Source organism: Centroberyx gerrardi, chromosome 9 (genome assembly GCF_048128805.1).
Source record: "Centroberyx gerrardi isolate f3 chromosome 9, fCenGer3.hap1.cur.20231027, whole genome shotgun sequence".
NCBI lineage: Eukaryota > Metazoa > Chordata > Actinopteri > Beryciformes > Berycidae > Centroberyx > Centroberyx gerrardi.
Window position 1 is genome coordinate 20149741 of NC_136005.1, and position 23507 is coordinate 20173247.

General features: G+C 41.9%; 1 protein-coding gene across 4 annotated transcripts in view; it reads left to right on the top strand.

Moving 5' to 3' along the window:
- Positions 1 to 4048: 4048 nt before the first annotated feature.
- LOC139915544 (pre-B-cell leukemia transcription factor 1) overlaps positions 4049 to 23507 on the top strand; it is a 48104-nt gene continuing 28645 nt past the window's right edge. For all 4 annotated transcript variants that reach the window (XM_071904194.2, XM_071904196.2, XM_071904197.2 and 1 more), the window contains exons 1-2: positions 4049 to 4236; positions 5426 to 5499. In XM_071904194.2, the coding sequence (XP_071760295.1) occupies positions 4049 to 4236; positions 5426 to 5499 (262 nt within the window). The remainder of the gene's footprint in view (positions 4237 to 5425; positions 5500 to 23507) is intronic.

Below are 23507 nucleotides of genomic sequence, written 5' to 3' on the forward strand. Positions count from 1 at the left end.
GCCATGGTGACTCATTCGTACTCTCACACAGAGTCACAGGAGTTTATAATTTATCTAAAAAAAAAAAGCCATGGGAAATTAAAAACACAGTTGCCTCCTTGCTTTCAACACTCCTTTATTCTATGAAGTGCAGTAACTTTCTTTTCATCATTCACTGCTATACATACATCCTCTGTTGTACGTTTGAAAGGAGAGAGCGAGAGAGGACGCAGCTTCCATGCGTTCGCTTCTCAGTCCAAACGCATCAGAATCAAAGGAAGAGTTACGCGTACGAATACATGTGCCCCGTTCCATTAGCGCTGCTGCCTCTACAGAAGCCAAAAGCCACGCAGGATGAAAGGGGGGATTTATCTGCATAGCCTCATCACATGGTGTGACCCGGGGCCTGGAGTGGAAAGGTCTCTCTCAGGTGCCATGGAAACCAATCCACCTCTGGCTGCTGTCCTGTCGTCCTCCAGTCGCAGTCTTGTGTTTTTCCTGTGTAGCTATCTGGGTGACGCTGTGTAGGCTTGTGGAGAAGCATAGATAGATGAGAAGCCTGATATGATGCTGAGTTTCAACTCAACTTAAACCTCAGAACCGTAGAACTTAAAGCAATATTGCACTTAGTGTTAACATGAGATCGGCTGTAGCTCAGACAAGTTTTTGTAGCATTTGTAGCCTTTGAATGAGGCCATGAAAATAGCCTGCGAAAACTTTAACATGTTTGTGAACAGATTCAACAACAGATCCTGCTTTTAAGACAACAAAGCAGTCCTGGGTCCGCCGTCATTTTGCATTTCTATTCTTGGTTTACACTAAAATTAGCATTTAAAAATAAAAGTAGATCCGATCTCCCAAACAGGAACTATCCCTCTGCTGTGTTCTCTTCTATCAATAAAAATGCTATTTGGCGAAATTATGTTCTAAAACGTTGGACCCACAGTCAATTCAACTGTTGTTGAATCTGTTCACCAACATGTTAAATGTCAGTTTTCAGGCTATTTTTGTGGCCTCATTCAAATGAATGGGAAGTAAAAATCTGAACGTTACAAACCCGTCTCAGCTGCATCTGATCTTGGTGAGTAGTTTATATTCTGGTTTTCATGGCGGTCAAGAGCCAAATAACCCCCATGTTAAAACTAAGTGGAATATTGCTTTAAACCTCATTTACACAATATTGATACAGTATGCATAAGATTAAGTTATGACCAATGAAATGCTGGATCTTCTGATGGGCTCTTTCAATCCCATCTCTGTCAAATACAATATCTAATATGTGTCAAAAGCCAGTAAATGATATGCTGTTTTATTAAACTATGAGTAGCTTCTCTTGCTGAATGAACAAGAATAATATGAGAATGCAGTTCTCCAGAGGTTCTACAGTATAGCAGTGCAGAGGTGCGAGGGCCACAGCCGCTCTTCTGTCCTGCACCTGGGCGTTATATTTGACACCGCTGGTAGAAGCTGCCATTGTTACTTTTAATAACTGTGACGGTATCACAGAATCATACTAGTGTGGATCATACTTTCACATGGGAAATTCATGTATTCAGCGCCAAACTCCATAATATATCGCTTACGTCTCCACTGCAAATTAAGCATTATACAGTACCGTCTATTAGCATTTCCCGCTTTATCACTAGTCAGCGGCTGATCATACATCAGTCTGGCAATGAGAGGATGAGGATCATTGCCAGTTGTATGATTTGTTTGCCTTGCCATGGAGACTGAAAGTATCAGCATATATTTAGATTTCTAAATGCCCTGCTAACGTAACTTAGCAGATGTTACAGAGTCATATGGATGTTGGTGTAACAGAGGCCCCCTCAGGTATTCTCATTATTCTACTACTGAGCAGATGGCAAGGAAACTTACCACACTTACCATTATCCATCATACATATTCTGCTCCCAATTTACATAGCCAGTGCTTCACAGGAGCTCCTACAGGGAGAGTACCTAGCTCAAGGATTGCACTGCAGCTTCACCTGAGGCTCATGAAGACAGTCTGAGATGTCACTGTCACTACACCTCAAACTCAAATATGCTAATAGTTGTACAGAGGTATTCCAATGGGTGCATCCCAGTTGTGTATTTTGAATTCCGGGGAATAAAAATCGGCAGCTTGATGATTTTTAAATAGTTTAATGTCATTCAGCAAACATTGTATTATGAAATGGTCTTAATAAGATGGTAAAATAATGTTTTTTTTTTTATCGTATTGGGAAGTATTTGCATATAGTGTAGAATGTCACTTATCAGGATCTCAAGGTTCCAAACTGATGCATTTACATTTGCAGGCGTTTCAAAAATGCTGTAATAACCTGAAAAATAGAGCTGCCTCTCAACTGCAAATGAGGCAATACATGGTGTCTCTGAACATGTGTTGCATTGTTTGCATGTTTAATCTTTTGAATATGAATTGTCCTGGTATTTCAGTGAATTTCAGTATTCTGAACAATGCATTGTTTCAGATGGCCTCCATTTCTAAGGTGTTTCGGTTAGTGAAATCTTTAAGTTGAACTGAAATCATAGCAGGGGAAATGAAATCATGTCCTGGACAGGACTAACAGTTGTCAACATCTAATTTTAGTCCATCTATAATAGAGTGCAAACCTGATTTGAGACTTCTGCTCTCAATAAAACACTGTGACACTGTCAAGTATTTACATACGTCCTTGATTATGTGTGTCACACATGTCTACATCTAGCTGGATGGTTTGCACAGCACTGTTCATACTTTAGTTCCACACTGGAGAGCTTGTTGCCCCTCCTCCTCTCTTCCCTCTGAATGGCTCTCAGTAGCAGGGGGAGCAGCGGCAGTGAGGCTGCACTGGGCCTGAAGGGCACTTTTCAGCCTGGCCAGACACACTCAGGCCTTGCTGCTTGGCTGCGCAACATGGGTCACCGCCTTACATTAGGAGGACCCTGCCAAAGTCAGCCAAGCGAAGCCCTCCAACATACCTGAAAAAATAAACAATGTTCCCCAACCCAAGTATAGTGCACAAAATAAGCACATTGTACAGATAATATCATGATTATACAGCAAGTATAATATCGTGATATCATGTGGTATCAAAATGCAATGTTAACGTTATTATTGATATCGCAAAGGTGTTTTTCATTATGTGATTACTCCCATCAGTAGATGGATTTTTCCTGCCATTAATCTTAAAACGCATTACCTAACTAATAATTTTCACAAATGAAAGGGGGCGGTCAATTGTTTTGATTAGTGTACCTTGGATCAATCTATTTCTTGGCAATAGCATGGGAAATGAAATGGTCTCCTGTGGAGCAAATGGGGGATCTGGCTGAGGTCAGAGGGGGAGACTAAAGCAGACCTCTCGTGTCAGCCACTATTATTTATTTGGAGTTCAGGCTCTATCCATCACTGTGTTGCCACTCCATACTGTCTCCCTGCTTGTAAGGCAGCCACATCTCCCAGCTTCTCCTCTGCATCCCACCTTTACAGTCCAATGATCGACGTTTCATGAGAGGCACCTCAAGGTGGGGCTAAATGGTCTTATATTCCCAATCATGTCGCGTAGGCGGAGTCTGACTCTCGTGCTCTTTGCTATCTGCTGCTTGCCCAGCCTGTACTGTACATGACAAAAGCAAGAGGATGGAGTGAGTCTAATTAACCCACAGTTCTTATTTCTCAAAGCCACTTTTTTTTTTATTCACGACGTAGTCTGTTTGGCAGAAAGAGGGGTTGGGGTTTGGATCACTGCGCCACATTACAACAGAAACGTGTCCTAGTTCATATTTGTAGTATAAACCAGCCTATCTCTTTTTACGCACACCCTACTCCAGTGAAGGCAGCAGCAGTTCAGATCAGATTTCACATTCAGCTCCGACCAGCTGGGAGAGAGACAGCCAGAGCAAGAGGGCTCGTTTCTCCGCTTCCCCGCCGACACTCCGCGCTCCTCGGCGAGCCAGCAGCACCAGAAAACCCTGCGAGGAACCGGGTGTACGCAATATTAAAGCCGCTGTCGGGATTTTTTTGTGTGTGTGTGCGGGATTTCTGCGAGATTTGACACAGAGAATTTAGATAGAGGGAAGAGATGGACGAGCAGCCGAGGTTGATGCACTCTCATACGGGGGTAGGCATGGCAGGGCACCCCGGCCTGTCGCAGCATATGCAGGAAGGCACCGGAGGAACAGACGGCGATGGAAGAAAGCAGGACATTGGAGACATTTTACAGCAAATTATGACCATCACAGATCAAAGTCTGGACGAAGCCCAAGCCAGGTAAGGTGGCACAGATATGCGCTGATTCGTAGCCTATAACGAGGTGGCAAACTAGATGAAATTAAATTTTTAAAAAGGAAGAAAAAAATCATAATTTAGCGAAATTTCTGTTTTTAAAATACAGTGCGGTGTTCATGGAACTGAATACGCACACGCGCTTGGCATAGCCTTGTCCAAAACCAGACAAAAACAGTGGAAAACAACGATGGCATGTACTGCAGCACTTAAACTTAAATCACTAGTTTTGGTTCACATTTGAATAACTTGACAGCCACGCTCCTCAAAGGGAGAAACGATGTGACAACAAATCTGACATCTAAAGTAGCCGATTTTATGAATTATTCTTATGGTGCCTATTAGTGTTGCCAACGTGTATTGAGACTATTTTTGAAATACACCTTTATTCAGTAAAGGCGCATTTACAAGATAAAACAAATAAAGCTGATATTTAATTTACTAAATAAGAAATGTAATTCTTGAGTCTCTCTGAACTGACTCAAAGTCCTGCCTGGCGTGTTTACAACGTGGTGGGCAAATGCAATGCAACTTTCTTACTTTTGCTATAATTCAAGGTTTCATCCATCTTGTGTAGTCCTTATTAAATTGAATAAATCTCCAAGTGACTGACAATATGTTAAAACATGACTCTACATTTTTATTTATATATCTTTTATAATTTTTTTTCTTGACAGTAGGCAGCCTACAGAGGTAAAAGCAACCAATGATCAACAACCTCAACCACAAAAAGCGTTCTATATCTTAAATATATTATTTTATGATAGTCAATAAGACAATATATAAGCCTAAATATAATGACTTATCGCCGAGGTTTTAGTGCAGACTGGGGCGTTGTAACATTTTTTATAATTACTGTTTTATTATTGTTTTTATATCAGTGATCCTGTCTTTACTATGTGTCGTTGAAATGGCTATAGTTAAAATCATTTTACACCAATTAAACTGGGGCACACATGTTCTATATACCTTATAGGTGTTATTCAGCAGTAATATCAGCTGTGCCTTGTAACCAAATAACGTGCAATAGCATGTTGTTATCTGAAATAAAATGAAATACAAAAATATCATATACAGCCTTGTGTACATAATTTAGAGGTAGAACAGGCTAGATAACAGATACTTTTCTCTGACTTGCACTGAGGTTGCTTATAAAGCCACTTTTATGTTGCAGGAAACATGCTTTGAATTGTCACAGAATGAAGCCTGCTCTTTTCAATGTCTTGTGTGAAATCAAAGAAAAAACAGGTAAGTTCAAATTTTCACCCGAGTTCATTGCATTCATTCATTGCTATCCTGTGCCAAGATAACCTTGGGATGGGAAACGTATCCACTGCACTGATAGCATAATGTGTCTATATTGTCTAACAGCAAAGCCTATAAGTCACCTTAAGCGGCTAAAATGCACACAAATACTGAACACACATCATTTTTTCACCAATAGAACATTTAGCTAAAAAAATGCCAAAATGTGTGTTTCAAGAGAAGCACAGTAACAATTGTGTGTGGGCTATTTTATCATCAAAGGGTAATTTGCTATTCAGACTTAAATTCACATTGTAGAACTTGATGCTGGATATTCAGTCACTACACAATTTGCCATATAAATCCCACTGACATGGCAGACATGTGTTTCCTCCTTTATAAATACTGCATGTTTTAGCGATTGCACAATAGGAACAGTGGACAATTACCTCTAAACAGTCCTTATCAATTATTGTGTCAACATATGAATAAGGTTTTGATGTCATTGTTGGATAATAGAGAGTATTGAGCAAAATTGCCACATGCATTGTGATGTCTCCCCTTGTGAGTTAACTGTCAAGTCTGGTGAATATGTCTCATTCTATTCTGTATTGTGTCTCTCTATTAAAGCAGTTGTGAGAGAGCATGTCACCAAAATAATTGCTAGGAGAGAAATAACATAACATGGGGGGCGTAAGTCATGTTTCCAAATCGTTTTCCCTGTGACATTTTTGAAATTGGCACAGATAGAATTCAGTGCACTTCAGATTGATAGCGTGCATCTCATCTTTTATTTTCCCGTCTTTAGACTGATGTGGTGTAGGACTCTTCAAAACTTACAGTGGTGAGATATTGAATTGCTATAGTTGGCCAGTTTAATGTCAAATGCAGCGCTTTCTGTGTTTCACAGTCATTAGTGCATGAAATAAAATGGAATGGTTGGAGGATAAATGAGATATCATTTTCATTATCTCCAAAGTTGCACTTGCTCATACTTCACGTTTGTGGCAGTGATGACTGGAGTTGTTTATATTCTTTCTTGCGTGTGATCCCAACCTTGCATGATGTTTTCATTGATGTTTTCATTGAGGTTTTCATTGAAGTTCACCTCGCTGCCTGCCCTCAAGCCCCGTAGTTTATCTTGAATCGGCCACTGCCTCAGGAGAGCAGGGGGCCTTTTGAAGCCTGCTGGCTCTCTCTTCTTTTTTGTTGTCTTGGTAGGTTTTTGGAGGGGGAGTGACACAGTTATGCATAGTGTTTTACTCCCTGGCGCTTCTCGGAGTTCATCCAAAGTTCGGCTCTGCTGAGAGTACAAAGTAACTTGGACCTCTTCCTGGCTGCACACCCATTCTTTTCTCTTTCAGCTGGCAACCCATAAATACATGGCGCAGGTTATGGCACTTTACAGAAGAGATATGGTGCTTGTCTTGCTTTGGTAGACTTTATGTATCACATCAGCACTGAAAGCATTTATTATCATTGTATGATAATAGTAGCATTGTATGCTTTAATTACATCCAGTTAACTTTGTTGCAACTTTTAGTTAGTTGGACATTTTTACTTTTACAATTTATACCCTAGTGTTTCTGTAATTTAGGTATAATGTGGAAGTTGATTATTTTTGTTTCATATCACTTTCATATCGTGAAGTTTGCAATAGAATAAAAACAAATTAGAGAGTTAACAAAAGTTAGTATTTTACATTTGGAATAAGGTTCCTATTTAGCATGCGATCATTTGCTGTTGTAGACTTGCTGTCAAAGTCTAAAAATCATTATGATCACCACGGTTAAATCAGTTTCTGTGCTTAAGACCATTTCAACTTCCTCAGTCCAGATAAGAATACAGAGTACTGCCGGGTTCAGTGTAAATAAAACATAGAGTGCTGTAGGCTACAGACTTTTTCTACTGCTCTCAAAATATGTTTTTTTAAGCATTAAAATGTTTGATGCTATTCATACATTACATTAGACAGTGTGTGTGTTTTGAGTAATATTTCACTCTCTTGGTGAGCTCAAAATGTGGTAAATGTTACTGTCACTGGCTGGATAGTGTGGATTTTGACATTTTTAAAGTGATAATATGCACCAAGATAGATTTTTTCAGTTGAAAATTAATCCTAGAAGATCCTAAAAGATCCTAGACCTGCACTGAATATTACCATAAATCGATAAATTTGCAATTTGTATAGAAAGTCACATCTTGTTGCTCCCTCTAGTGGTTCAATCTCCCTTTGAAATTTAATTACAGTAAAGCTTACACTTAGCCAACTAGGGTTATAATATTTTTGTGACCCCCTTTATTTTTTCAGTTTTAATTTTATTTTAATTTCGCTGTGAGTTTAGGTTTGCCTAATTTACAGAGGTCAAATTTTAGTTTTGATGGTTAGGGCGAAGCATAGTAGGTAGCTATCGTACTTAATGTTTGAAAAGCAACTAGGCTTTATTAGGATGTTCGTAGTATTGGTGGTGTCACTGTATTGAGATAGTCTTAGTCATTTTGCCATGGTTCTCTTTCTGTATTCTTATTTGTCATTATTGGTTAAGGTTTGACCGAAAGGCTGAAAGTAAAAAAAAGCAAGAAACAAAAAAAAAACCTACATATATATATATATATATATTTACTTTTTTGTAGTTACTGCTTATTAAGAGCTGATGAAGACTGTATTAATTTTTTTAGAGATCATGGATGCAGTTTTTTTTCAGCTTCATAAAACGCTCAGCTCTAGTCTGGCCTAACTATAATTATCTCAGTACTTTCTGTGCTGGCTGATGTCACCTGAGAAACCAACTGAAGTCCTGTTTCTGTCTGCTGTCTCTCTCCCTTTGTGCCAACTGCCCAACTTTCCCTGTTGCATCTTTTAAAAATTTTAAAAGTTGAGTACAGAACAGTCAAAATTAAGGCTTTGAAGACTCTTCAGAGTTTCATTTGTGCCACTGTAACCTTGTAATAAGAAACATCCCATGTGTTTTTCTTTTTTCTTTTTCTTTTTACAGTGTAGAGACAGTGTAGAGTCATAGAGCTGCTGTTCTGCTGTGTATATTTTCCATGGCTGGCTGTCCCCAGAGCAGCTGACAGCACCTGCAGGACACAATGCCAGTGTTGATCTAGGGCCTGAACTTCTGACCTACTCTGTGTATTTTTACTGGGATGCAGTGAGGGATGGCCAACAGAAATATTGTGCAGTATAAACAAGCACAATGGTGCGCTTACACCCCAGAGGAAAGGAGAAGGAAGGAACACTTTATTTAAACCAATGCGTCCTTTACTTTTTTCTTTTTTTTTTCTTTTTTTTTTTTTTTTTTAGACACTGGCTTCGTCTTTGGCCAGTTTCATTCCGGGCATATTTTGGTTGTCTTTTTTAGTTGAAAGGAATGTTACTTTTCAGAGACTGTGTGTGTGTGTGTGTGTGTGTGTGTGTGTGTGTGTGAGTGTGTGTGTGAGTGTGTGTGTGTGTTAAAGCAAATGAGCCTGGTTGTTCGTCAGAGCTCCTGGAGCAATGTGATTGTGGGCAACACAGTATATCCTGAAGAAGAGACTGGGCATTAAATTATATTAAGTTTATTGTGCGTCTGAAATGTAGAGCAAAGGTAAAAACAGCCCCGGTTTGGGTTTGTCTGTGTTAGCGTATGTCCTAGCAACACCAGTGCAGCCTCTGGTAGGAGAGGTTCTCACAGGGACTTTCCAAAAATATATCCAAACAATTTGACTCCGCTGCTATTGGGCCATGCAACCTTAACCTTTCACTAACTGAATTCTTTAACTTAACAGGCTGGTAAATATAGGGACATCAAATAAATGCGACACAACTCAATCCAAACCGCGTCTCTGTCTATCTATCTATCTATCTATCTATCTATCTATCTATCTATCTATCTATCTATCTATCTATGGCCATAGGTGGATGTTGAAACAACTCAGGGGTTATATGCATCATATGTGTATACAAATATTATCTTTTCATTTTATTGAAATTTTCAACCAGGACTGTTTTCTGTTCTTTTTCACCGTGAGTTTTTTTATGATTGATGAAAAGGCCTCTTTAGATAAGCAAATGCTTGACAAACTGATTTGGAAAATGAGCTGCCTTGACCTCTGTAAACACTTCACCAACATCATAAATCTCTACCAGTGTCAAACAAAACCACTCCTTGACTGAGCTGCTCAGTAAATGTGCTGCTCTGACTTGCTGTTTAATTTTTTTTCTCTCAACCTCAACAAAAGGCCAGCTTTCTTGTGGCCTGTGTTTGAATAGTGTAAGGTTTCAAGCCTAGGGGATCCTCCATTTATAAAAATGACTAGCCAAGTGATGTAATGTTATTTTTTGAAGGGTGAAAATAGGGTGTTTTACAGAGGGCAGCAGAGTAATGTTTGACGGGATGAAATGAGCCAGAGATCTGATTATGGAGGCTGCATGGAAGCCTACACTACATTGACTTGTCAGTCCATTCAGATGCCTGGCATCTGCCTATTTGTATTGCAGAGGCAAGAACTCGGCTCGGTCGTTGTATAAACAATTTTCGTCGGCCTTCATGATAACCAGAGAGAAACTGGTATGATTTCCAGCTTCAAAATGTAAGGCGTACTGGCGAACTAAAGGAATTTCAACATGTCTTTTAAATCTTCAGGTTGGCTCAGGGGTGCGTCCTGAGTTTTCCAATGAAAAAGATTCTATAATCACTACTGCAGGAACGTCTCTATAATTCAACAGGATGAGGTTCGCAGGGCTTGTTGGGAGCCGAGGTAAATGTAAACTAGCAGGTCGTACCGGTGTATTGTGCCTTCTATCAATTGAGAGGCGATGTAGATGTCTGCTCCGATACAGAGCGCGGTGTCACAGGCTGTGCGTCCCGTCTCGTCTGAGTCTCCTGGCCGACAGAGAGATGATTCTAATACGTGCAGCTTTTGTCTCCCTTTTATCCTTCCTCCTTGATGCTGATACAGCAGCATTCAGGGGAGAGAAATGCCAAGCTAGCCACCACAGCTGTTTCCCCAATCTCTCTGCTTAATCATCCACCGAGAGGAAGAGCCAAAGTCTAATTCTGCTCAGAGGATATAGGCAACTGGGAAAATGGGACAATGTGCCTTTTGATTAACCATCATAAGGCTGTTACTGACTTTTTATTGTATTTGATGCAGAATCATAATCGCAGTATCTTCAGTGAGTGACAGTATTGTAAATGGTGTGTTAATACCATTACAGTATAGAACAATGTGGTTACATTATACATTATGCAAATTGTCAGTCGCCTAATTGATACATGTTAATCATATTAAGGAGCTTAATTATAGGAATCTTACTGTGCTGCGATTTGGTAATTAACATTGACATCACATTTACAAGGAAAGTGATCTATTTTTTTTCCAGGATAAGTTTTTCTACCTTGATAATTTTCTCTTATCCTTGCCATTGTGAAAAGGAAGAGCTGACAGTATTTATTTTCTATATTTTTGAACTGATTAATGATTTTTTGAGCAGATTTTTTAAACTGATTAATGATTCCCCCCCCCCCCCCATTTGCTCAAGGCCACTGGAATGCTGTTCATAAAAAAATGACATTTTGCTCATAGCAGCCCTGCCAGTGTGGAGATTGCAGAATGAAGGCGAGATCCAAGTGGACTTGTAAATGAGCATAGGCCTCAATCTTTCACCAGACTGTAGGCTCCTGTACTCAAAGCCGAGAAACGATTGCTTAAATATCACTGTTCTGCCATTTACTCTGTTCAAGGGTCTGTTTGCAATCTCGGTCCCTGCAGGTTTGGTCTGCCTTTTTTATACTGGCTTCCTTAATATGTTACGAATTTAATCAAGTCCGCAAATTTGTTATGCACGTTAAATTGAACATGCAATGGCACATTTGAATGTGGTTGCCATACCAACCCCCCAGGAGTTCATTTTCCATAATGTAGTGTTTGGAATCTCATTTCCTCCACTCTCCCCTGCTGCTACTTGCAGACGCCACCTCCAGGCTTCCACTGTACGTATGCTATGAAAGAGCCGAGGCTGCCACAGCTTTCAAACACTGGAGAGAGAGAGAGAGAGAGAGAGAGAGAGAGAGAGACTGAGGGAGGGAGGGAGAAAGAGAAGAGAGAGAGGCCTCTCTCCACGTAGTGGAAATGACACAAATTAATATACACTACTTAAACCAGACCAAGATTAATGGTTCCCTTTCGCTGCAGCTTAGTCCCACTGTCAGTTGCCGGGTGCTCGTTGGACAAAATCAACACTAATCAACATTTATTCCACTTTTGCCCTGGGCCCTCAGGAGTCTGGCAGGACTGCGTGGCCCCCCTCCCCTCCCAGCAATCCACCCCTCCCTTCGTCCGTCTCGCTACGCTTTTCACCTCTCATCCAGCTCCTCCATACATCACCCTCCTCACACCGCTCGGCTCCTCAGAGGAGAGTGCGCCCCCTCCTATCAGGCCACATTAGAGTCATGATAGATTTTCTCTTTTCATTTGCATCTGATATTTAACACAGTAAAGCAGTTGCTCTGTCACTTTACAGTACAAGTGTGTGCGTGCGTGTGTGTGTGTGTGTTTGCAGGAGTGTGTGCGCGAGTGAGTGCACACATGTACGCACTAGCTTGTGTCTGTGTAGGCTATATTTTTTAAGCAGTCATTCCAGTCAGTAATCTTATCTTTTGCCCAGTCGCCATTGCATTATCAGAAACAGGATATGCGTTCACTATTCTGTTCGGTGTGTGTGTGTGTGTGTGTGTGTGTGTCAGGTATATAAAGATGAGTGGATTTTCTTGAAAGCAGCGTCAAGCATTCAGATTCCCCATTACTGGGAAACTGAAATCCGCCTTCCTCCCAATAAGACAAGGTTACTGAACAGTTATCTCCAAGAAGCACTACATGAAATTATCATGAAATAATATCATTTTAGTGCTTTCCAAAGAACTGTAAGCAAAATGCTAATGTTATATAACGTTTGAACTTATACAGTACATTGTATATTTCCTTTGGATTTTGGTCGTCATTGACTGGCAGCAGTGGTGCCCACAGATCCGCTGACTATCCTGTCAGCTACAGCAGCACCTCTCCTTGCAGGGCAACATAAAGCATCCCACTAAGGCTCATAATTGGCCTAGCTAATGCATGCTGCAATTCCACTGCTGCTACTCATCTCTTTGTCATTCCACTGGCTCAGATAAAAACATGCTCAGAGGGATGATTATTAAGAGATACGCCTGAAATTAAATGCCTGTATCTTAGTCGTAAATGTAAAGGAAATTCCACCAGCTCGAGCAGACTTTACACCATTCTTATAGGAAAGCATGATTGCGTTACTGGGTCACATGCACAGCCATTATTTTAAAGGAGAATATTGTGGCGTTTTAACTTTGAAATATCATCCCTGTGCCTCAGATCTGTATTAGTGAACAATTTACTCTCGGCTCCCACAGCAGAAACAAGAGTTTGTCACACCTCGCATTTGTGATTTCACACTGATGTGCAGCTCCATGAGAAAGAATGAATTAGACAACATGGAGAAGATGACTGTGATGCATGCAGGATAATTTGTGGAGCTCCACCACTATAATATAAAGATACAATTCATCATATACTATAATCTAATACAAACACGTGAGTCTTTGTTGAGTGGTATTCCCCCTTATTCCCCTCTTGGAGGAAAATACTGGTAGGTTTTGTGCTAAAAGTAATATTTTTCCCTTTATTTTAAACCCACAGACTGTTAGTCGATGCATGCAACATGTTGTAGCGTAATTCAAAGTCGCAGTACAGTCCACTACTCATAGGATCCCTTTTGGTTTGGAACGGCATCCATCCAATACCCTGTTGACAGACATTCTCGTCAGTCTAAAGCCATAATCCATCACAGCGAACTGAGCACTTTCCATTTTATTTATAGAAATAGCTTCCTTGCTCATTTCGGGCAAAAGCTTTGATAAGTGGCAGCAAGTTCCTGGATAAGTAGTATTATTGAATCAATGCACTCCACAAGAACCATATGGTTTTTGCTGGACCCGATAGCTGCAAACGTTTGTTCAGTAAATATTGTGTACCAACTAAAAACAGTTCAGTGATTCAGTATTTCCTGGGTTTTTACGACTTCACATGGCATTTCAAGCTACATGAATTAAATGGTCCTATAGCCTCAAATTATAATGACCAAGCCATGCAGTATAAAATTGCCTAAAGATAATATGAAATAGAGCTGCAATGAAAGAAGTGAAAAATACTGGTATTTTGCTTTAAGTATCTTTTAAAATCTGATAGTGATTTGTTCTTTTGTGTCAAAAACAATGTGAGATTTATGAATTTTGCCTACATCTTAGAATTTGTTTTTACATCAGTTCAGATTTTCATTCATTGAATCATTGATTCATTCACTCATTCATTCATTCTTTCATTGTCTTTACCCGCTTATTCCTATTCAAGGTCATGGGGGGTTGGAGCCTATCCCAGCATGCATTGGGCAGAAGGCAGGGAGACACAGTCACCAGTCCATCACAGCAGTTAAAATTTTATTCATGTCTAATAATCTTAGGTGGAAGACTTGCTCATGTTTAGGTAACATCAAGTATGTCAGATCTAGAGTTTACACTTAATTCCCTTTTAAGATTTTTTGTACAATTGTCCAAATTGTTGTACAGCCAGTGCCTCTTTTCCTGTTTTGCCAAGATACTGGATGCAGTGTTGTCCATCTTGTAGGATTGCATGGCCAGAGGCATTGTCATGGCACCAACTGGCCTCATTGGAGTGACACCAAGTGCTTTGTCAGCTTTGTGTCTCAGGTGCCAACCTGCGCCTCCCAAAATAAACTGTCATGCAATGTGGCAGGACAGAAAAATGTAGAAGGAGCGTGTTGGGCCCTGCGCCCCCTGAAAGGAAACAAATGTTCCATAGCAGAACTGTATTGTGGTTTTGGACGCCTTCCCAGCGCAGACACCAGCGACATGGTGGGGAACTTTAATCATGGAGTGTGATCGTCTGCACCATCGGCAGGGGCCACAGCAGGTGGGATCAAAGACACAAAACCAAGACTAGGAGTTTCTCTGCGTTATTGAAACTTACCTGGTATGACTTCAACATAGTCTAAAGCGGCGTTTTATTATTATTATTATTATTTTTAAATGTGATTTTATGTCACCGCGGACTTGTTAGAGTTTGACAGCTCTTTGTTATTTGCAGAGATCCTTCTCCAGAAATAGCTTATGCTTACTGTAGTTAGCTCCTCTTCCTGTTTTATAAATCGTCTGTCATTTTTTCTCTGCGGTGCAACATTACACCGGCAGAGAGTAAACAAAGGATGTGCAGTTGGTGGAAGTCACATTCAAACCGATGCGAAAGGGTGGAAAGGGTGAGCGTGTGGCAAGTCGTATGCAGAAATTCTTCACCGGTCTCCAAATTGTGACCGCTGGACATTTTTTGCCCCGGGGCGGTGTGGCCTTGAGCGTGTGATTCCCGTTAGATCTCAGTCTGGCCTGTGTGCCCTTCACTCCGGCGCCATAGCTGGCATGACATTTTTATGACTAGTGGCCTGAACTAAAGGTGGGAGTCACAAAGGCTTGAAATGGAAGTTCAGTTATAACCCACATAATGAGGGGCCAGCAGCTAATCATACAGACAAAGGGAAGGATTCTGTAGCCTGACAGAGAGAGAGGTAAGGTACAATAGGAGACTGCTGCAGGGAATCAAACCACTGAGCACATATAATGATGTTACACTAAACATGGACTTGCCTATAAAGCTGAATAGGCTGTGGATGTAATACCAGTTGACCACCCTGTCATTGGCACTCTCTCCCTGATAAATTCGCATTGCTACTGCAGTGTCTCCTACCTCTGCGGTAAAGAGATTGTGTTGATAAGTTAATATTCTGACGACAGAGATGAGATAAAGAGGTTTTAGGAGTTTGGAGGATAGCATAACCTTGATAAAATGCTCATCTCAATGACATTGATTTCCGCCATCCATCTTCATCTGATATGAAGTATGCAAATGGTGGCATCGGCTGGGAGTAGAGTACAGTGCTGTTAAATGGGCCATTTCAAATGTTCTTTGTACCATGCTGACTTCCAAAATCCACTGTCATCCAATTCTGTGCATGTTGAAGTCTTTTTGAATACTCTTTCTCACTGTCTTCCTTATCTTATATCTTCTTCTATTTCTTTTACTTGCTGCTCTTCCATCCACCCTTTCTCCCCCTTTTTTCTTCCCTTCCCCAGCTTTCTCTCTTTCCCTGTCCTTGCTTGCCATACAAATTAGGTATATACTGACAGTGTCAGAACGGCTATTCATGAAATATTAACGGCTTGTAGAGGATTTTACATTGCTACATTTCTCTTCATTTTTAACTATGTCAGCACAGGCTGTGCAACATTTATTTGTGTGAGTTCAGGACAGGCTATTACCCTACTAGCTTTTTTTTTTAGGTTTTTAGATTATATCCATCAACCCACTATCCACCTGCTAGTAGTCTATCTCACACCAAATATCTCCCCTTGCAAATGGAAGCGCTACAATGTTTCAGCTGTATTTATTTGTACCCACCTTATGAACACGGGCTCCACTTATTTTCTGTTCTGGATACATTTAAGATCTTGGGTGTAGTGAGGTGTTTATTGCTTTACGAAGCTAGCAATTATCCTTTTATGAGCAAGGTAAGACCAGACACTTTACATCAAACCCTGCACACGTACAATATATGGATAGTTGTTAAAATGCCTACATGATTGGCTAGTATTGAACAGATGGCATTTGACATAGTTATAACCTTAAGTGACTGTGATAAACAAATATGGGGGTCCAATTAGAAGTTGAGTGTGCATGAAATCAGTATTCCCTAACATAAAGGAGAGTCAGACCAATGTTTGCAGAATTGTTCTGCGTGTCAGAGTGTCTGAGAGGCATCATGATTTATCTGCAGAATGCTAAGATGGTTGATTTTGCTTTCCTTTTTTATCTCACCGGTTCATGACTGGTCTCCAAGCACATTCAGCCCAGTGGGCGGGGATGGCCTCTCTCTCTGCCTTTTTGTTGGATGGCCCCTATAAAGATGGAACTGTCAATCATCTGCAGGCTTCCCAAGTCCTGAGGAGCAGCCTCTGTTCTCATGGAGGGACTGGAACAATGACTTTTGTCGCCACACATGTGCATTTCTGTTGACTGTTTCCCAGTGTGTCACCCGTTCATTAAATTCATCATTTCAATTTGAATGAGGCTAGAGAGCCACACAGAGGTTAGTGAAAATAATTGAATTGATGCAATATAGTGATGCAGAGGGAAGTCATTTAGATCCAGTGACTGGTTTTGCATGCTTTTTTAAGGTGTGCTTAAAATCTTTAAACATAGTAGAATGCTTGAATGAATGACATAGGATTCAGGAAGGGATCATTTGCATTGTCTCTTGTTCCTGTTCCTAGCAAAGCACACATTTAAAAACAATTTTCTACATTTTTCAAGATTTATTTTGAACAAACTCACTTCTTTAGTTTTGTAAAACAAGGCAAATCAACTCACATGCCATGATGAAGGTACGGGCTGTAAAATATTATTTCTGATTGCTTTGTTGCTGTAAAAAAATAAATGGCGGAAAATTAGTTAATGAGGTGTATCCTCCTCTCTTATCATATGTGGCTGGGGCTTCCTCTCCTCTTGACTAATGATGATGTGTGGCACAGGTAGCTGTCAGCAAGGCATGATTAATTAAAAGGAAAACTAGGCCAATTTGTCATATTGTTCTGACTGTGGTCAGAGAGCAAGGCGAGTTGCGCTGGTGATGCCTCCGCACCCATACTGTACCTAGACATCCAAAGCGGGTTTGGTGCTGCAGCTATTTGTGAGAGGTCTCAGCAGCTCCAGGAGAGTGTTTATCAGCATCTCTCCTTGGACTGTCTCAACACAGACCTGAAAACAATTAGGAGACGTCTGCTTTGGAATGGCGCTTAGAAATATGTGCGTGCCAAGCGAGGTTGACATAATGAACAGTGCCTCGCCATAGATTGGTAGGGGCAGGGGGGCACAGATCCAGCAGAGGCGAGCGCTCTGGTGTCTGGTGAATTTGAAGTCTTGGGAAGGGGCTGGAGAACGCTGAAGGCAGAGTGGAAAACAGCCTATTGACATTGACAGAAAGGTGGATTTGATGTTCTGTATTTGTATCTTTGAGGTCCATCCATGCAACAGTGATTAGCATTGTTCTGAACTCAGTGGCTTTCCATTCAGTGAATCAGCGCGTATAGGCTGAGGCTTCTCAGCTGCCAGCTGTGGGTCTAGCTGCAGGCCCGGCCGATGCAGAGAGCACAAGACTTGTTTGCGTTGGACTGCAGTGTTGCTCCCAGCGTGCAGCCTGGCCCTTGTCAGCGGCCCTGTCATATCTGTCTCAGGCCTGTCCCGACAGCCAGCCCGGGCTCCCACGTCACAAAGGGGGGCTTGTCCTAGGAGAGACAGGTGTCAGCACCCACCCCCCCACCCCCACCCCTCTTGTCCAGGCAGATGCCTGCTGCGACGGTGCCACATATTTGAAGCTGAGCAACTTGGAAAGAAGGGTCATCTCTTGCCGCCCATTCACAGTCGCCATATCGCAAGAGACCGGAGTTCCATCAGTGTGTGAGAGTGCTCATGTCAGATATGGAGCATCCACCAGAGGAGACCATCCCAGTCCAAGAGCATTACAGACTAGGCTATGTACTGACTGACTGACATACTGACTGACAGCTTTATTGTGTCCTTTGAGGAATGGGGATGAAAGGCACTCATGAAAAGGCCTTACAAGCACAGACCATACTCGGTCATGCACAGTAAGAATTACTTGTTTCTATGCATACATTGTTGTTTCTTTGTATAGCCACATCATATCTTCAACACTCTTTTGTGTGTATTGTACACATGTAGCTATCAGAGAAGTCTCTTCTTACATTCTCGCTACAAAACTCTTAAACTGTTGCTCCGGCCTCCAGGAATCGGGAATTTCGTAAGGAATTCCTATGAAAATGCCGTTCTAATTCAAGATAGATGCAGGCTTGGGGGGCTTCAGTGGATACCACTTTGTATCCCACTATTCAGCGTGCCACTGGCATCTGTAAAGTAGCAATGGGGGGTGGGGGTGGGGATGTGGGGCACTGAATGCCACTTTCAGCTCCAGCTTTTGGATTTTTCAAGTGAAGCTCAAGTCATGGATTTCGCTTTACAAAACTTCACTTTGCACCCTGCTTTGTATAATGAGAGACAAAGAGAGAGCGAGAGAGTGAGAGAGACCCCAAAAGGTCCATCATTTTCGAGGCAATTTTGTCCATATTTCCCTGCTGTTCTACCTGCCAGTGCATGACATTTTTATTCAAAGAAGTGACATGAAATAGTGAAAGCCAAATGACTAATGCACCCCTTTCCCTCTCCTTCCTACATCTTTATACTCTATGGCTAGCATCCCTATTTTCTCTCCATGTATTATTTTTGTAGTCATCTAAATTGATCCACGGTGAAGCCAGACAAAGATTGCTGTATATTTAATGTCTTTCACCAGGCACATTAAGAGTGCAGTTTGTATGGGGGTGCTGTGACATTAATAATTTAATTGCAGCCGTGTATCTGAATGCCGCGGGAGTGCCAAGTGATGGATATTTTTAATGATATGAAGAGTGAAGCCCAGAAAGATCAATGACAGCACACGCACGCACACACACACACACACACACACACACACACACTGTCAGTGTGAATCTAAGGGCCTGGTGAGGATGATTGCGCTCCCACACTAATATTGTTTTGGTCCATAAGCCGTCTGGTCTGATCTTATGGGCTGAAGGTCTCTGGCCCAAATGACTCTGTCCCCTTTGCTAGGCCTGTCAGAACTGACAGTCCTCATGTTTATTTCATTTTGCGTCTGGGCTGTCTCGTTTCCCTATCCTCCAATGTCATTAACGCTCCGAGCCAGGACCCTGCAGTGGCGCGCCTAATGAATTCCTCTGCGGCTCCTCACTCCCCACCTAGTTACCCCAGCTCAAGGTGTCAAATTAAAACAGCCTGGGAAAAGAGAGAGGAAACACTTTGTGTAGGCTATGTACTGTATGTGTGTGTGTGTGTGTGTGTGTGTGTCTGTCTGCATGTGCGTGGTTATATGTATGTCCCTGTATGGCATGCTTGTGAACACAAAAAAAGGTTTGGGGCACCAATTTGTTTTTTGCGAGGTTAGGATTGAGAAAGTGTTGATACAGTATGCTGCTGACCGTTGAGATGATGACAGTGAAAGGGAAAGACGAGCCGCCATGGTCAGAAGGAAAGACAAAATGAACTCTTTCTTTTAAGAGAAAGAATTAAGAAAATTGTCAACAAAGCACGTCTATACTGTAGCAATGGCAGCATGAGTTTGATGTGAGAGGATCCTATCACAAGAGAGCTGTTTCTGATGCTGACATGCTGTTCATGCTGTTCTCCTCCTTTTGGTTTCCGCTCTGTGCGATTATCATCCGTTATTTGATGAAAAAATGTTGCATCTAACATTTAGAATCTCTCAGATAATTTGGTGAATGAAATCACCAGCAGTGAGGGTGCCTGGGTGATTGCTAATTGTGCTTATTTAGTTGTCATTGTGATAAGCGTAACGAGGCTAGACGTGTTATTGAGCTGTGAGATGGGAGTGTGAAAGCATGCTTCCTCAGACTCACATGATCACATACTTTGCGATGGAGCCTTTATGTTGAGCATTTAGCCGTCATTTGTATGGGAAATGCGCAGTGTGAATAATGTTTTGATTGATCAGAAGCTTGTGCTTTTTCACATTACATGTTTAGTAAGGCAAGCTGTTATTATAATGGCACTCTTGTTCCTTAATGTTTGGGATGCACCGAGCTTTGTGCTACTTTATGATTATATGGGGTGCTTGTTGGGGCTAAGCGAGGCCAGCGCTGTGATGTATGTGTACATTTCCCAGTGGAGAACCCTTCAGAAATGACCACAGTGCTGCTGCTGCCAGAGTGTCAGAGTAGCAGGCCTCCCTGTGTGGCTCTCTCTATTTCTCTGACAGCGCCAGAAGATGGAAAATGGTGTCAATCAATTCATCAGAGCAACACGGGTGGCTGTGCTGAGAGGAGAGCTGGGGGCGTGGTAATGGCAGCGTAGAGGAGGAGCGCAGCACATGATTATAGCTCCCTGCTGCAACTATTTCCCCTCACCGCTGTAGCTGATGCTGCAATGCCTTAATGGACTGACTGTACACCCATCGTTCCGTAGCTACAAAGATTCCTGCGGAGTGTCCTTAGTGGACCGCAATGGCAATTTGTTGTCTTATGGGAGTATCCGAGGTCTCTGAAAGGCCTCGTTCCCAGCAACTCTGCATGTGCCATAGTTACAGCGATGTTTTGGATCACCTTGGTACTCAAAGCGCACGGCTTGTTAGACTGAAAGAATGTGCTGCGTTAATTAAAGATATGTAAATATGCTTGAATGGGCTGCATTTTCACATTAGGAGAGATTTGCGGAATCGGCGCTGTAATATATTTTAATTAAGGATTAATTAAAAAATAATGGGGATTTTATTTCGCCTGGCAGACTGGGTTTGGACGTGATGCTGGCGTCTGCTGTGAGCTCATCAGTGGAATATTGAGCACCTTGCTTGCTTCGCAGGAGCGGAGGGAGACTCTCAAGGTCTCTTGAAAACAAAAAGCTCTGCCCCCTCTTCCTCTTTGAAAAAAAGAAAGAAAACAGACACATTTACGGTGGGAGGGAGTGGCCAATGCGTTGGCTTAATTAAATTTTTTTCCACCCCCCATCCTCACCCTCACCCATCCTCTTCTCTCTTCTTCGGCTGGCAGAGCAGCAGAGTGGCTCTGAGACACGGAACACTAGTTGTGCTGGCAATTATGTTAATGGGATGCTATTAGGCCATGATTCCGTATGAGCGATCGGGGAGAGGAAGAGCCCCGGCGGCAGAAAACGATAACGGAGCGTGCGCCTCGTTGATACCGCTCCAGTAGGATCATTTGCATAATGAACCCTCCCCACTAACGAGGGGTGTGGCCTCGACACTGAGCTACTTAGAAAGCTCAGGAGTCGCAGCGTGAGGCAAGCCGACAGTGAAAGCACAATGTGACAAAAAGATTCATGGACTTCACTAGTCATTGCAAAAGCCATTTTGGCACGAATGTTACTGTAGCATGCACATTCGTCAGTGGGTTCCTTTGCAAAGCCAGTTTAGAGGCAGTGTTCATGTTTTCTTCTTGAGCCTTACATGACAATGCAATTTCTCTGCAGTGTATTCTTATCCTGAAAAAATAACGAGGAACTCTCCGTATGGACTGGCTGTTTGGTCCACTTAAGTTTGGACTGACTAAAATCAAAGGTATTTTTGTCGCTAATGGGTACTTGGTTCACATCACATTTGTTTATCAGTGTTGGCACATGTAGTGTTCAGCCTCCTATAAATAGTTAAATCAATCATTCATTAATTCTTTGTCAATTATTCATTTTTTTTTTTTTACTTTTCCCTCAAGATTTTACACCCCATATACAGCATAAACACACAAGTGCAGACGTACACACATACTCACACACACACACGCACGCACACACACACACACACACACACACACACACACACACACACACACACACACACACAGACACACTGGTGTGTTTTTGGTTGTATGATTCACAAAGCATTAAGAAGGAAACTACCTTGGGGCACCAAAGCCCTGTGGATTCCCTCAGTAGCTAAAATAAAAGGAGCTGAGCAGGGATTGCTCCAATTCACACTGCTAAATTTTCTGAGCATATACTTAGTAGCCTCCTATTTTGCCATATTAATACTTGCTGAGGCTATGTGCTGATGCTATTGATCCCAATCCTCACAATTTATTATTAATTTGGTTGCACGGCGCAACATCTTTATTTATGCATTGCTCCTCTCTCTTGCTGTCTTGATGTATTATTTGTGCGTTGCTGTGTCCACGCGGTGTGTGTATTTTCCTGCGGTATGGCCTGTCGTCTTTAGACATAGCCTCCGGATTTGATCAGAATGATCTCAGGGCCCAAGGGAAGACATTAAGCACCCAGAATGCCCCTCAGGCTGCTCTCCCTCCTCTCTTTCTCAACCTTTCATTCTCCCTTAATGAGAACTCCTCCTAATTATTTCAGTGGCTGGAGCGTGGGGACACAGCCAGAGTTAGATCCCCTGCGCTCGGACGTGACTGCTATGCTGATGAAGGCAGGGGATCAATAATTTAGGCCCTAGCCTTAATGGCGGGGTGAGGAGAAACCGATACATCTGAGTCAGAGATTACATTTTAAAGGCACAGCCAAGCTCAAGTCAAGGCTGCTGGAGTTAACTAGAAACCCCTGAATGTGTTTGCTGTAAACGGCTGACACATTTATGTTTGCTGGAATCCTTATCACATCAGCTCAAATGCTAAGTCTGTATCTAAGTACTTGTTTACCTAGTTTTGTGTAGTATGTACATCCTGCATTAAATTATTGCAGTCTGGGAAGTCACTCTGAAAATGTCTCGCTTGCCAAATGATTTGCGTTTGAAGTAGGTGGGGATATAATTGATTTAGAGGCATGAATATTGACAGTATCTTACCAGGTTGGGGCCCGTCCCTGAAACCGCTGTGTGGAGAATAATGGTCCTCTGAGCATTTTTCTGGTCATCTTGCTTTAGAGGATGCACATATAATCTTTAAGTGTACGGAGCCTCGGCTCTATGAAGGCCCTCCATATCCCTCTGGGGAGGCATCCATGCATCTTTTAAGGACTCTTCACATCAAGACGGCCCGAGTAGAGTACCCTGCAGTCTCTGCCTCAATTATTAAAGCTCGGATTTTGATGCTCTGTTTTAACTTAGCCTTGGAAGAGAAAAGCAGGGAACCACATGCAGAGGACAGTAGCCTCGCCAAGCCTCACATCCCTCCCCTGAAGGAAGAGAAAGATGGTGACAATTTTCTATGGCAGTTTATTAGAGGATTCTTTTTTTTATGGAAACTTGGACGAGGTTGTGAAACATTCATATGGATTTCATATTGCAGACGTTCCCTCTTCAAACAGAATGA